Here is a 16,200-nt window from a genome sequence, read left to right on the forward strand (position 1 = left end):
TCCTGCTGAAAGTAGCCATCAGAAGATGAGTACAATGCAATCATTGTAATAAAATCATACACCATGCGTTCAAAGTCACTTATATACTTTTTCTTTCCCATTCTGATGCTCAGGTCAACTTTAGCAAGTTGTCTTCAACATGTCTAGATACCTAAATGCATTGAGTTGTCCCCATGTCATTGGCTGAGCTGCTATTTGCATTAACCAGGAACTTAGTAGGTGTCCTAATAAAGTGGTCGGTGAATGCGTGTCTTTCTGGCTACAGTAGAAAAGATTTAACTCACATGGTTTGCAGGAGAATGCAGAGACTGTGTCAGCCTGAGCAGCAGAGCAGAGCTATTAATTTACTGTCAAAGTGACAACAGCATCCACATATACTCCTTTGCCCGGAGACACAATTATGCACTCATGACAAACTAACAGACAGCACACACAGTTCTGCAAAAAAACAAACAAAACCAGAACCAAGCACAGAGTCTGTAGTGCTCTTCCAAGGTTTCACCAGCTCTTATCATTCCTGACAGGTTATACCGTTGTTTCTTGCTGAAATCAAACAAACTGTGGTCCTGAAAGCCACATAAAGCAACCAAATGACCAGTAGAGAATGTGAGGGCCAACCAAATTTTCTTTATACACTATAAAGGCTGGTTTTAGGCAGAACTGCAGAGAGGTTTGATATAAAATAACTATAACCCTGTTATTTATGGAGCTATAAATTAGACTCAAACAGACCACTTAGATTTTTCAGCATTCATCTTGGCTGCATGGTTTCAGAGAACCCTTTCAGGTTAACATTAGGTCTGTTAAAAGTGTAAACCTCATGTTTATTATCACATCGAGAGTGATTTTTTTACTGCCTCTTTTTTAATTAAAAAAATATTACTTACATTTTGTTTTCTGTTTATCTCACTTGAATCTGGTCTCCTCCAGTTGGAAAGGTGTTTATGTTCAAAGGTGTTTAACACCTGTGCTTTACATTATCATCTTACTGTGTATTTATTTTCCTAGCTTGTTTGTCAACCTCTAACTTCAGAGTCATATTCTATGACTATCACCACACATCGCTGAGTGTACAACAAGGTTGCAACTACTTTAATGGTTGTTCACAGGTTTAGAGAAACCCAAAATTTACTCCCAACTCACTTCCATCAGCATTTAGAGTAGCGAAGGTGACCCGTTTCTCAGCTGAACCAGCGCTGTTGGTGACCTTCATCTGCAGCTCGTACCATGTTGCCTCCTGCAGGTCATACAGGATGTAGCTCTTGGTGAGTGAGGTGCGCTGGGCTGTGGTCCATGTGGCTGAATCCACCGCTCGGTACTCCAGTATGAAGGAGGTGATTGGACAGCCGCCGTTGTTCCAGCCGGCCAGGTTGAGCCTGGCCCTGGTGGAGTTGATGCTGGTGAAGATTTCATGTTCTTTGGCAAATTGTGGTTCTGAGAAAACACACAGAAAGCAGAACCTAAACTGAGTATTAAATGTTTCAGATTTTTGACAAAATATTTTATTGACAATTTAGCTAATTTTGATTTATAATATTCTTGTATTACATGAAATTAAAATGTTTTAAAGCCTAACATAATAGATAGGAAAAACAAAATGTTTTCAGTTATTTGTTTAAGTTTGTCTCTCAAAGATCATACATAAATATTATAGCAATTTGATTAATTAGGATGTTAAAAACTAAGAAAAAATCAGGGAGTACCACAGTGCTCACCTTTCCCATGGGTCTTTGCTTCAATGATCTCACTGATGCGTCCTGGACCCACAGCGTTTTGGGCTGTCAGGGTGAATTTGTACCAGGTGCCACACTTCAGATTCTCCAGACGGTATGACCGCTCACTGGGGCTGATGGGAAAACTGCCCCATTGTTCGCTGTTGTCTTCTGAGTACTGCAGAATGTAACCTGAAAAGAGGGACGTGTGAGAGAAAAGGATGGAAACTGAAATAAATTCATATTTTGTTCAGAAGAAACATAATATGCTTTTTTTTTTTACTAATTTAAATGAGTCCTATTGCATTTGCAAAAATCAGTAGAAAAAAACTTTATAAAAAAATATTGTAGTAATAAAAGAATAACGAAGGGTAAATGTGTGACTATAATTTAAAATATAAATCAGAAAGAGGTTGTCAGGCATCTCTTGTTTCTGAAAGAGAACTCGAAGGGTAAAATATGACACTAAGGTTTGGTAGTAAGAAGAAAACACCTACACATTTACAACTCTCTGCTACTCATAAATTCAAGTAGAGCTGCAGCGTATTGAATTACAGTCACCATCGCAATATCAGTGTTTGCAATATTTCAACTGCAAACAAGTATTTGGATTGAAATAATTGGTAAGCCATATTATTTCATGTGCATTGCATTACATCCTACTTGCAGGTTACTTGTATTGACTTTAAATGTCCTTTATGGCCACATTTAGATCTTTGTGACCAAGATCCAGAGATTGGTGAGGACATTTTCATGATGGAAAAGAAAGACAGTAGTAAGGAAAATGCAGGTTAATCACAACTGATATTATCATCACAATATTTAACATAACATTGCAATTGCATGTTTCCTAAAATTGTGCTCCCCTTACATATCTTTTATTCAAACAACCACAATTTGATCCCCTCCATGCATTCGGTAGGGCTATGCATAGACCATAGTAAGCTCCGGTAAGTGTGTTCTGGTGATAAATGATGTTATAAGGAGGCAAGCAAAGCAAATATAACAGAGGAATGAACTTAAACAGCTTCTATAATGACTGCAACACAAAAGACAGAAGCACTTTGATTAGGAACATTGATAAATCACCACAAATAGTATAGTTGTGATTGTGCTTTAAGATGAAACGCTTTAATCTTCATCCAAAAAGGACCTAATCTTTTCTCCTGCTTTTTTAATCTAGCTTTTAGGACTTAACTGTCGTGCTGTACCTGCAAATAATGAAACCCATTCACGGAACAGCAGAGTTAGACCAAAGTGGAAGGGGAAGGGCAAAGGCTATCACAAACTGCAGACAGGAGCTGATTGTTTTCACATTTTTATAAAGCTGCAGCTTATTTATGGCTGTCTTCATTACATTTAGTTGTAATCAAACTTTCCACGTTGCTTCAGTTGTTGTATGTGAGTATGTGGGAGTTAGTGCAAGGGTGGCACCCTCACCTCTGATGGAGCTCCCTCCGTTGTCTCCAGGTATCCATGACAACGTGATTGATGTGGTGGTAGTCTTGGTAACCGTGAGGCGTGGCTGGTCAGGGGGCACTGTGGATGGCAGGTAAGCATACTGATCATGTTTTGTATTATAATGTTTTTTGTCACCAGTTTACGGTTTTATTTGAATAAAAATCAACCAGCACTGAATTTTTCCTACGTACACCATTGTTAAAAAGCAAATACACAGCCTTTAAATTCTAATGTTTTCACATCTTTTGTATTTATGTATGTCAGAATTTTGTTGTGTACCGTAATTTGTTTCTCACAAACTTTTCCATGTTAGCTGTGTTTAATAAATGATAGTATAGTGCAGTCTGTTTGTGGTGGATCTAACACTTAATGTTAGATCTTTGATATGTTCAAAACCTAAATCAGACAAACGTTCTTTATATCTTAACTGTAGATGTTATAACACTGAGATTGTTCTAGTTTTTTAATGACTACCAGCTTTATGAAGACAGACATCAATGGACCTGTGGCTGGTTAAACTTTCATCATTATGGTTGTTAATTGCCAATATTAAAGCACCACCAGTACAGAAAACAGCACAGAATAATGTAACAGCTATCTGCATAAGTTGTTGCCAAATGGATAATAAATCATAAGCAATCAAAAAATTTCTGAGTCAACGCCTAACATAAGTTTATAACTACTCCCCTTCTAAACTTTCTTTTACCTACTCCTTTCTGTGTTCCTGTAGCAAACATCAGCAAAAATTGGATTAAGTTTAAACTTATAAAAGACCTAGTGCTAAAAACATATTTTTTAACATTTCCCATTTTGACAAAAAACTATATTTTTGCTGACTTGCTATGTCCTTTAGTCAAAGGGGCAGATGGAGAGTGACATTTAACCCTTATTTGACAATTTTCTTGTAATTGCCTCAAACACCTTTCATCCTTAATGTCTGCTAATACATATTCTAGAAATACCAACTATCGTATTGGTAGCACTTTGTTGCCATCCAGCAGTCACAGCGGGAAGGTCATCCGGTTTGGATTTTACACTATTAAGCTATCTTTGAAATACTGTAATAATGGACCAGGATGGATTGTACATAAATGTATGTTTCAATTCAACTCAAAAGTCCTTTTTAGAAATAGTTGCAGAAAAAAAAATTTCAATACTTGATTACTATTATGCCTAATTATACTTAATGTCTCAAATTTGCATAATATCTAAATGTATATCTTTTGTTGGTATAATATTCAAATTAGCTTACTGTTTTTAATTAAATGTTTGACTGACAACAAAAACACAGTTTTTTCATACCACCCTAAATAAATTCATACAATGGAGGATTAAATTTATATTGGAAGAATAATGGAATTATTCTTAAATGCCCTTAGATTTATGTTATTATAGAATAGTTTTTACACCAACCTTTGACTCTATAAAAGTGGACAATTCACAATGAACCACTTAATGTTTCATGGTAGGTGAGATGTCTGTCCTGGCTCCATGTTTTCATTAGTCTACGGTTCATGTTTCATCTTTTGCCAAATTTTCTTGGTTTCTCAGTCAGATAATTCTTGTGCTTGTAGTTTGTTTAATGGGTTTATCCAGAGATGGGTAGAAGGTAGTTATAGTTACTTGAGAAACCTTTTGACAAAATGCTCTTTTAGGAGTAGTTTTAGTCCAAAATGCTTTTTACTTTAATTGAGTAATATTATTATGAAGTATTGCTACTCTTACCTGAGTAGAATTTTTGGCTACTCTATGAACCATGAGTAACTTCACTGAATGACGAACAATCTTGTTTCAACCAAAAATGCACCAGAGACACACCTACAGTTTATGTTTAAGTGAAATATCTTGTTTGTACACAAGCTGCACTGTTTTAATGTTATTTTCTATCTGCTGAACCAGCTGTGCCATCTGAAGATCAATTGAGTATAGAGTAAACTGATATTGTCACTGGAGGTATCTTACCCTGTTCTAACATATATACAGTACTGGTTTCAAACGTTTTATGCTGAAAAGATTTAATATGGAAAATTGTTATTTTGTATTTATGTAATGTATTTGTATTGATTTTTAAAATACCAGCATTAAATACCGGAATTTGCACATACATTTATACTTTTGTCTGGCTGATTACATCACTTTTAAATATTAAATCAGATGTTATGATCACATACTCAGTCCTTCAGTAACCTTTTTACCAAATACTTTTTCACTCTTACTTGAGAAAAAATATGTTGTAGTTCCACTTTTACTTCAGTACAGTTTTTGGTAACTCTCCTCAACTCTAGTGTTGTCTCTCTTTATTATGTGCCTCACTCCAGTCTCTGTAAGTATTCTTGTGTTGCTATTTTACCTTAATTTCTTTACATTCTTTGTTTGATTATTGAATTTTATTTTTACCATGCAAATATTTTTGTATTACATACAGTTATCTATGTTTCTCGCACCATTTTTACTTAATTATAAGAACTGCATTCAAAACATTTTTACATAACTTCCTACTTTACTTTACAACAGGTAGTTGCTATGGAATATAGTTAGCTTCATAGCATAATTGCAAAAGTTGTCAAAATATGACTCAGGCAATTATGCATTGGGGCTAAAGATATGTTAAACATAATAACTCACATCTTGAGATACTTTCAGCCAACTTTATATAACAATGTGTTCTTCAAATTATGTCTCAATTTGGAAATGTAAAAACCTAATTTGAGATTAATCTTTCTAAATTAATTCATTTGTACCAAAGTGACATAAGGTATCTTTAAAAACATCTGACCACTAAAGCATCTCTAGTGCTTTGATCACTTGCCTTGGACCTGCAGGTTCAGCGTGACCTCATCTGACCCCCAGTTGTTGCTGGCCACACAGCTGTAGTTCCCAGAGTCTTCTGCTTTCACTGTACGTATAATGAAGCTCCCATTCCCCTGAACGCTACGACGACCATCCACGATAACAGGTGCAGGTGTCCCATTTGTGCTGGAAACAAACAGGAAAATTCCATATTCAAGGAATACCTTGAATTATGGCTGTAATAAGACACATGAATGCTCATGACTTACTTCCCCTTGAGCCATTTGATGGTGGGAGGAGGGTCCCCAACAGCTTTGCAGGGTAAGACAATGTCCTTCATCCAGGGAGTGGTGACCGTTCCATTAAATGTCAGGATCCTAGCTGGAGCTTAGAGCAATGCAAACATAAACAGCAATATATTAGAAAGGGCAAAAAGGTACTCACTAAAAACTATAAATTAAACACACGGTTTGTTGAATATTTAAATAGTTGCTTGTCAACAAAAATATTGATTAGAGCTTTAAAGACCAATCCTGTGGAAAACATACAAGTCTTCTTAAAACATCCAGGCAGTCTTGTTCAATACATAATATCAGGGGATACTTTGGAGGATCCAGTACCTTTTGCCAGAGGCTCCACTGTGATCTTCTCACTGTTGTTGCCATGTCCTGCAGCAGTCACAGCCACTACCCAGACACTGTACTGTCTGTTTCGAGCCAGATTTGGGATCCTGTAAAAATATGCATCGGGAGATGCCTCAAACTCACTCATCACCTGTAAACCCAAGAGAAGAGAAAGGATAATGTAACACAAGGCTGCGGCAATATTTAGCACAATTTTGCTGCATTGGCTTGGATTCAGTATAAATAAAAGGAAACAGAAGATCATAAACATCTCATGGTATACAAATGCTAATACCATCGGGTGCAGGTTAGAACAGAAGACGATGTATTTTCTGATGATGCCATTAAGTTTAATTGGAGGCAGCCAGGAGACAAATACAGCTGAGCTGCTAGAGGCTGCAGCCTTCACCCCTGCTGGTGGGCCAGGAACTAGGAAAAAAAAGAGTCATATAATTATTATGAGCTCTCCAATAGCAAACAAACCTACAGTAAATATACATTTTTTTCATACCATCCTCTTTGGTGCGAACATAGATCTGTTCACTGCGGACTCCATCTCCAGCGTTGGTGAAGGCTAAGACCTGGATGCTGTAGTTGGTATACTTCTCCAAACCATCCAGCTCCAGAGATGGCTGACCGGTTGTCACATTCATAATCTCACCCAGTTCTGACACAGACGAGGAGACACAACAATAAGTCTTGGGTGCGGATTTGGTGCTGCTTCATGGAATTGGTAGCGATAGATAGATAGATAGATAGATAGATAGATAGATAGATAGATAGATAGATAGATAGATAGATAGATAGATAGATAGATAGATAGATAGATAGATAGATAGATAGATAGATAGATAGATAGATAGATAGATTGATAGATAGATAGATAGATAGATAGATAGATAGATAGATAGATAGATAGATAGATAGATAGATAGATAGATAGATAGATAGATAGATAGATAGATAGATAGATAGATAGATAGATAGATAGATAGATAGATAGATAGATAGATTGATAGATAGATAGATAGATAGATAGATAGATAGATAGATAGATAGATAGATAGATAGATAGATAGATAGATAGATAGATAGATAGATAGATAGATAGATAGATAGATAGATAGATAGATAGATAGATAGATTGATAGATAGATAGATAGATAGATAGATAGATAGATAGATAGATAGATAGATAGATAGATAGATAGATAGATTGATAGATAGATAGATAGATAGATAGATAGATAGATAGATAGATAGATAGATAGATAGATAGATAGATAGATAGATAGATAGATAGATAGATAGATAGATAGATAGATAGATAGATAGATAGATAGATAGATAGATAGATAGATAGATAGATTGATAGATAGATAGATAGATAGATAGATAGATAGATAGATAGATAGATAGATAGATAGATAGATTGATAGATAGATAGAGTACTGACATTGTTAGTTAGCTTTAAAGAAAAATTACCTTTTGCAAGTCTGCAAAAATTAGTTCTAGTTTATGAGATTTGTAATTAGCTAAAATGAGCTAATATTAAACTCAACCATATAACATTATGACAAATCCACAGCTTCCAGCTGGTGGTTCCATGAAAAAGAAAAAAAAATGGCTGTATCAGGATTTAGCCATCTTAATAATTCCTTCATTTAAGGCAAGTTAACTATAAAGGCAGTACCTCCATCAGGCAGGTTGGCCCAGTGGATCACTCTGTAGCCTTGCAGGTTCCCATTGAGAGCTTCTCTGGGCAGGGGCATCCAGGAGAGTGAAATCACCTCTGGAGACTTGGCCACTGCCAGCACATTTTCAGGAGGGCGAGAGGGCACTATCAAGAATAAAAGGCGAGAGTTTAGTTCTAACATTTCTGGATGCTTGATTATGTTTCCTAAGAGACTATTTTAGTCATTGGCTGGAATTTCACATGGGCAAATAAATGAGAACTAAACAATAAGTTACACAAATAAATACTGATGGAAAATACATATCGAAGAGCTGCTGTTTCAAATGTGAACATGTTTATTTAACAAGACTCTGAGATAAAGAGTTATAAAGAATTGTTGAAAACAAAATCACTGATTCACTCGTCGTAGGTCTGAGCATTTCTTAGAAGTCTGTATGATATAGTCATATGATCAAATTAAAACTCATTAAGTAAATCAATATATACAAACTGCTATTTCAAAATAGATATGATATATTTTTAAATGCATTAATTAGCCCATATCATCTGGGAGACTGAGAGAACAATATGATACAGCTTCCCCAAAGCTAACTAGTCTCCCTTTAACCAACGGTTTTCTGTATTTTTACTGCTCCACTGTGAGAACTCCTATCTTACAATACTTTGAAATAATTCCCTTATTATTGAGAATATGCAAGGTTATACATAATTTAATCACACGTCAGTTTACATTTGTTTGCAATATATACTGTTTTTGTTCCATTTTATTTCAAAAAGTCTGTCTATATTCATTTATAGTTCCAACTGATCTGAATTCATTTCATATATTCTTCACTCATTTCAGTAGAAGTGATACCTTACATAAAACGAGTAATATTTTGACATGTAAGAGAGAACCGTGAAGACAGAATTAACTGTGAAAGCTGTACTTTCAAAATGTGTCCAGTAGATGGAGGCCTCTTGCAACAAGCTATGTCTGTGGCCTCTCCTGCCACAGCAGGTAATAGGAGTAAATGGTATGAGGCTGGCTACATTAGGTTTAGAAAACAATCTATAGTGTCTTATACAATAATCTATACCTTTTGATCTTCTCACATTCACAATAAATGCATTTTATTAGGATTGCATGTGATAGACCAACAAAACGTGACATAAATGTGAATGTAAAAGGGTTCATGGTTTTCAATGTTTTACTAAATACAAATCTGAAAAGAGATCCCACATAAGCTGGGGATCTCTGCAGCTCCTCCAGAGTTACCAGGGGCCGCTTTTGTGATTAATAGTGTTCCTGTCCTGCCAGTCAGTTTAGGTAGATGACTTTGTAGAACTATCCATTTTTTGAATTGAACAGCGCTCAGTAAGATGGTAAAAGTTTGGCATATTGTTTTGTTATTGTTTGCTGTGTTCCTTGGTCTTCATGATGCTGTTTGTTTACTGATGTCCTTTAACAAAACTCTATAGCCTTCACAGAACAGTTATTTATACTTAGATTAAATTACACACAGATCCATTCTATTTACTAACTTCTGAAGGTAAATTTTTTTCTGTAAAAAACCTTTTATCTGCACACCATGTGTCCTTTTTACAGCTTTCTGTTAGTCAATCAGTTAACATCCTAAAGAAATACTTTAATACTGTTCCAAGGAACAATATTTTACATATATTCCCCAAATTTTAAGACCCCCACATGCCCAGCTCACCATCCTCCAGGGTCTTGGTTACCACCTGCTGTGAAGAAGGTCCTGTTCCAGCTCTGTTTGCAGCCTGGACGACCACGCTGTACTGAGTGAACTTCTTTAGATTGTCCAATACAATGCTCTCTGTGGTGTCTCCTGTCGAATCCACACTGATAATAGTAAACTGGTGACTCCCACCAGGACTGTACTCCCTGAAGCCCACCTGGTAGCCACGGATCACACCGTTTTGCAGATGCTTCTGGGGAGGCTGTGGATGAGGATGACATGAGATGAGATGAGGAAACACAGGCAACTGAGCATCACATCTGACCATATTTTTTTTATCACAACTGTTTTTAGTGGTAAATAGTGGAATATATTGTAAAAAGGCAAACTTTTACAATAATTTTTTTTTTAAATGTTTTGTCATTTTCATACAGTTATGTCAAACTAACACTACACAATTACAACCCAAACTGCTACTACTTACAATATGAAAATGATATGAAATACATTTATGAGCGTACCTTCCAGGAAACTTTGATGCTCTGTGGGGAGGTGGGCTCCAGAGTGACATCTTGTGGAGGGCCATCAGGAGCTGTGAAACAGGTATATCATTTACCATTACCACAAGTCTGTACCGAAAACAGAAAGGAGTCGAAAAACATGCCCACTAGATGATGCTGTTGAGCTACAAATCTCTCCCTTCACAGTCAAACTCAGTAATGAACATTAAAGCTTTAACCTCACATCAATAATGATTAAAAAATCTAATATCTTCAACTTTCCACTTAAATAATGAGACAAAAAGAATGAAAATAAAAGATCTTTATAGCTTCAGTTTAGTTATTAATTTGATCGAATGTGCCATTTCAGCATACTATAATGCCCAGGAGGAATCATTACAAGCAATAGAAGATAAGTGAACACTTATAGGCCTAACTAAAAGCAATGTTGAACGGCTCTATTTGTCATTTATATGAGATTATAGTCTCAACAGCTATGCAGTTATTATTTTTAGAATAATCATTATTCTTTGGAAAATGTCCCTGCCAAACATCCATCTGAATATTGTCAAAAACTGAACAAATTTTGGCCAAAACCAAAACTTAAAAACCTCTAATTAGAGAGGAAATATTTTTGTCTAACAAAAATATTTACATTTACATCTGTTTGTCTTTCTTCAATGTAATGATTAAATTAAGTAAATAATGTGAAAATAAAGTTTCTCCATTAAAACTATACAAAATGTGTTTAACCTTTATTTTAGATGTATTTTTTATTGCAGAAGCATAATTTGAAATTATCAGTCAGTAAATGTGTTTTGAAACTTATCTTAATGCATTATGTTGTAAATAATTGCTTGTTTTACTTCTTTCATGAGATCACGTGTGCACGTCTTTCCGCCTGTGTATGTACAGATTCAGGTTGTAAGTAAGAGTGCAACTAGGAGATGATTCCTGCTTTGTAAAAAATCGTAGTACTACCATCACACTCGCTATACTTTGAGTCTCACTCCCTACAGCAAGGTGCACTCTGTTTTTACGTCTCTGTACTGAAAAGCAAACTAACTCTTGATCATTTCATTTAGGTTTGTGGTAAATTATAACTATTTCCTCTCCACAGTGTCATAAATAAAATATTTTTTGATTTGGTTTCTTTTTTTACTTGGCATATAATTGTCTTTTTTTGTTAATCTTCACTATTCTATTAACTTTAAGATTCTTCAGAGTTGGTGGGCAGTCTTACTTACAGCCTGTGTTAGGTGTTATATAAAGTCAATGGGAGTGGAATGTTATCCTCAAATGAAGCTAACTAACCTGCTTCATCAGTAGTGATGGTGAGCTCATTGCTGGGGTTGCTGTTGCCAATAATGTTCTTGGCAACCATGCGGATATTATAAGTGGAGGAAGGGTGGAGGTCAATAATAGTGGCTTGGTTAAGCTGTGGTGACACATCTTTGGTTACCTGGGCTGACAACCATGAAGCTGGAAGAAACAACATGGGGAATTGTGAACATACACTTAAGTTTAGTGCAGTTTTTAATCTCATTTTAATCTGTACCTGATTTGTTCTTGCACTCAATATCATATCCTGTGATCGGACTGTTGCCATCAAACCCCATGGTCCAGCGGAGAGCTATGGTTCGATCTTTGACTTCCCGGATCTCCACCTCTGGAGGATCAGGTGGTTCTGAGGAAATGTAAAACAAAACAGTATATTTAGAGAGAGAGGGGGGAAAATATAAGCAGATATCCTCAAACAGACATGTATCAAAGAAAGACAAGTCCTATGGATCAATTTACACTGTAATATCACCAGTAAAATCATATAAATACCAGAACTTAGGGCAAAAACATTAATAAATGTGGACAGAAAATAATAAAATTAATCTTTACAACTCAGAGATAAGGTTTTATTCACATCTCCTAAACACAAGTTTCCTGAGCTCAGAGGAGACGAAATCTTACCCTGCACTGTCAGCTGTATTATGCCTCTGTCCTCGCCGAAGGAGTTGATGGCATGACAGGAGAAGAACCCTGAGTCCTCACGAACAGTTGGCATGATCTGCAGAGAAATGCACCACACTCTGGATTTTCAGAAAGGCACAGCTGGACTACCACTTATAAAACTGGTTCATTCTAGTCACTGAATTGTGTGTGATTTTTCCAGCAGTTTCCTGTCTTACTCTAACATAATCCAAAAATCTTCCATTCGAAGCCAAGAGGGAAAATAAAGACTAAATTATTTCTGAACAAATATTTGTTAAACTTGAAAAAGTAGACATGATGCTGTGAAAACGTATTTACCCCATTAAGGGTTTCTCCTGTTTTTGCTTTTTTGTCACTCTTAAAGATTTAGATCATTAAACCAACTCAACATTTAACAAAGATCACCAGAGTAAACACACAAAGCCCTTTCCAGAAGATGTTTTCATTTATTAAGAGAAAAAAGCTTTCTCAAACCAACCTGGCACATGTGATAAAGTAATCACCCCCTGCCTTACTCAGAGCTCCTTTACCGGTCACATCAAAAGTGCGATCAACAAATCAGTTAAACAGAACCTGTATGACCATAGGAAGTAGGCTAAAAGATTTGGGCAACACATCATGCCCCAATTGAAAGAAATTCAAAAGCAGGTAAGACACAAAGTCACTGATATAATTAAGTCTGGAAAGGGTTACAAAGTCATTTCTAACAATCCTCTGAACTCGAGTAAAAGCTATTATCCACAAGTGGAGAAAACAGTGGTGAACCTTCCCAAGACTGCCCAGCCTACAAAATTACTCCAAGACCACATTGATGATCATCCAGGAGGTCATAAAGGACCCAGAACAACATCTTAAGTACTGCAGCCCTCAAAGCTTTAGTTAAGGTTACTTTCTCATGTGCACCAGATACTTTAATCTGTACCCCAGATACTTTCGCTAACATAGACCGCAGAACTTTAACATTAGTTTCAAGTGTTGTTCTTAAACAATATAAGGGTGACGTTAAGCAAGCGACGCAGCAACGTCATTTTATTGAATCCCAAGCCAGAAATAAAGCACATTTAGGTCAGGTAGTTTGAAATACTCTGTTAGTTGTACAATGAATTGGAGAAAGAATCTGGTGCGCACAAAAAAAGAGTCTGGTGCGCATATGAAAGTATCTGCCCCGCATGAGAAAGTATGTGGTGCAAATGAGAATGTCTTTTTATTTTAATTTTACCCCTTAATGTCCTTTGAGAGGCTCCGTATTTCCAAGACTTTTGGAAAAATATTTTATAGACTGACAAGCAGGGCAGGCCCAAGGTTGTATGGGGCCTTAAGCAGAATTTCATTTGGGGCTCCTCTTCCTGTTAAGAACATCACCACTAACAGCGTTTCAATACAGATTTAACATACTGGGAGAGGGGGCCAAGTTTGATTCGCTGAGCTGAAATGCAATCATGGAGAATTGGTTTTTATTTGCTGGGAAGTATTTTTAAATAAACCTAGACCAAACACAAATAAAAACTAAACTCATAGCATCAAATTGTATTTATAACACAGCAATCAAACAATTAAAATTATGCTTTGTACACTTGCCAGTTCTTTCAAAATTAAAATTTTTATTTTAAACCATTTAAAATCTTTTACTTTATCTATGCTGAAACTGTTTAATCAAATGTAATAGTATTTGTATTCCCAATAGCCAACTATAAAAATTCTAGACCTATGGTCTGTGTTGAAATTCAAGCATTTTGGGAGGCCCAAGATGATTTGGGGGCCCTAAGCAGCGGCTCAGCTTGCTTATGTCTGGGCGGCCTCTGCTGACAAGACAAAGGCTAAGACTAACAGCATTTTAGAACAAGAATATCACACCGACAGTCAAACATGCTCCTGTCCTTGAGTATTAGTAAATACTGCTGTTACATCTGCTGTAATGTTCAATAAACATTTTCAAATGAAATTAAATGAAAAATTCCTCCACTGTGATGTAGAAAAAACATGTAAAAAAATGTTTGATGGCAAGTGTTGTCACTAGTGGTGGTACATATAGTTAGGTCATTTTTATTTACTCAGATTATATGTCTGAAAATAAATGTGAGGAAACATTTGAGCGTGACAATAAAGCAAAACCAGAAGAAAATCTCTAGGAGGTCAAACACTTTTTCACACCACTAAACTTTCCCCGTAACATAGTAGTTGATCCAACTCTACTCCAACTCCCCTTACTGTTGTTTTTACCTCAGAGTGACATCACTCCCCTCACATTCAGTTAGATTTACAGTCACACTGATTGCTCACCATCAGTGTGGAGATGACTTCGTCAGCCACTTCTTTGACAGTAACCACGTAACGGCTGGTCTCGGGGTTGATGATGCGCTCCTCTTTCTCCCAGCGAACCATGATGGGTTTCTCCCCGTGAGCAATGCAGCTCATCCTCTTCTCCTCACCCTGCGTGGCCAGAGTGGTGTTTGGGTAGGAGGTGATCATGGCTGGTACTAGGGAGCAAAAAGTAATGAGAAAAACTCAAAAAGGAGTATTAATGGGGCAGTAGAGTGGACTTAGTTTTACAAAGAATTAAAAAAAGAGATAAATTTGTGACTTGACGTCACAATCTTGCTTTGTGTGGAAAAAAAAAAACATAGCTTCACTTTCTCTGAGATAATTGTGACAACCGTTAAAACTCTCCAGGGATCATCATGAAGCCACATTTGACTTGCCTGTCTTCCTCGATACTTAGAGATTGGAAAGGAGCCCTTAAGGTGAACCTGCGCCTGCTTTGATAACGACAGCAAACGGTTACATGCTGCTTTTCTGAAGATGAGGCAGAAGGATGAGGAAAAAAGCTCTGACTCTTGTGTGAACTCCCATCAGTCTGAGTGTGGAGCCAGTCTGGCTCTATGCCGTAACCACACACCGAGCTCATTAGCAGCAGATCTAGTCAGTGTGTGAGTGTGTGTCGATCAGTCGCACAAATGTATGCTGTGAACGTCTCACCTTCAGTTTGAAATCACTAAACACAGATACACTTGCATACTTCCTTTATTTCATCTTTTTGTCTACTTAAAGCTGACTTCTTAGCATAACACTGAGACTGTTGGGTGATGCTTTCAGTTTTTTAAATCTTAACATACTGAGTTGGATTCATGTTGTGTTAACTTGTGGAGATTGATGAATATGTAAGGTTTATTTTATATCTTCCTCTTACTGTATTTTATCTTAAATTATAGCCTAAAATGCGATCACTCAGACTTTTATGTGTTCACAGAAATATTTAAATCACTATATAGCATACAACCCATTTGTTGCATTCAACAATATTTTTGCCACAAGTTTGACTTAGAGCATCACAGATATCAAGGATGTTTTGTCCAGTTGTATGCCACTTTGAATAATAACAATATTTTTTCAATATCCAGTTCCTTGTAGTGCATAATTGAGTGGAAGCAAAAATATACATGGTTTAACATTTTATTTTTACAAATAAAACACTGAAATGTGTCGTTCTTTTGTATTTTGCCCCCTCTGTGTCAGTTCTCTGACCTTGTGCTTCAGCTGCAAGTGTTTTATAGTATGTCTCTACCAGCTTTGTACATCTAGATAATTTTTACAGATTCTTCTTTGCAAAGAAACTTAAGCTTGGACAGAGAGCATTTGTCAACAGCAATTTTTAAGTCTTGCTACAGGTTGCTTCAGTTGGAGTTAAGTCTGGGCTTTGACTAGGGCATTTTATTACATGAATATGCTTTGATGTACATCATTCATGTTAAC

The 16,200-nt window shown here is 36.3% G+C and overlaps 1 protein-coding gene across 3 annotated transcripts in view; it reads right to left on the minus strand.

Annotated features, from left to right (window-relative positions):
* dscamb (Down syndrome cell adhesion molecule b) overlaps positions 1-16,200 on the minus strand; it is a 164,797-nt gene that overhangs the window by 14,323 nt on the left and 134,274 nt on the right. For 2 of the 3 annotated variants that reach the window (XM_047392202.1, XM_047392203.1), the window contains exons 12-26: positions 14,731-14,927; positions 12,430-12,526; positions 12,023-12,151; positions 11,779-11,946; positions 10,486-10,556; positions 9,983-10,226; positions 8,280-8,426; positions 7,098-7,253; positions 6,882-7,015; positions 6,584-6,737; positions 6,233-6,350; positions 5,983-6,149; positions 3,153-3,251; positions 1,716-1,904; positions 1,144-1,434 (exon numbers count right to left, since the gene is read on the minus strand). In XM_047392202.1, coding sequence (XP_047248158.1) covers positions 1,144-1,434; positions 1,716-1,904; positions 3,153-3,251; positions 5,983-6,149; positions 6,233-6,350; positions 6,584-6,737; positions 6,882-7,015; positions 7,098-7,253; positions 8,280-8,426; positions 9,983-10,226; positions 10,486-10,556; positions 11,779-11,946; positions 12,023-12,151; positions 12,430-12,526; positions 14,731-14,927 — 2,361 coding nt within the window. Of the gene's footprint in view, positions 1-1,143; positions 1,435-1,715; positions 1,905-3,152; positions 3,252-5,982; positions 6,150-6,232; positions 6,351-6,583; positions 6,738-6,881; positions 7,016-7,097; positions 7,254-8,018; positions 8,182-8,279; positions 8,427-9,982; positions 10,227-10,485; positions 10,557-11,778; positions 11,947-12,022; positions 12,152-12,429; positions 12,527-14,730; positions 14,928-16,200 lie in introns of those variants that run through there. The other variant, XM_047392204.1, reaches the window with a different exon arrangement.

Source organism: Girardinichthys multiradiatus, chromosome 18, assembly GCF_021462225.1.
Source record: "Girardinichthys multiradiatus isolate DD_20200921_A chromosome 18, DD_fGirMul_XY1, whole genome shotgun sequence".
Taxonomy (NCBI): domain Eukaryota; kingdom Metazoa; phylum Chordata; class Actinopteri; order Cyprinodontiformes; family Goodeidae; genus Girardinichthys; species Girardinichthys multiradiatus.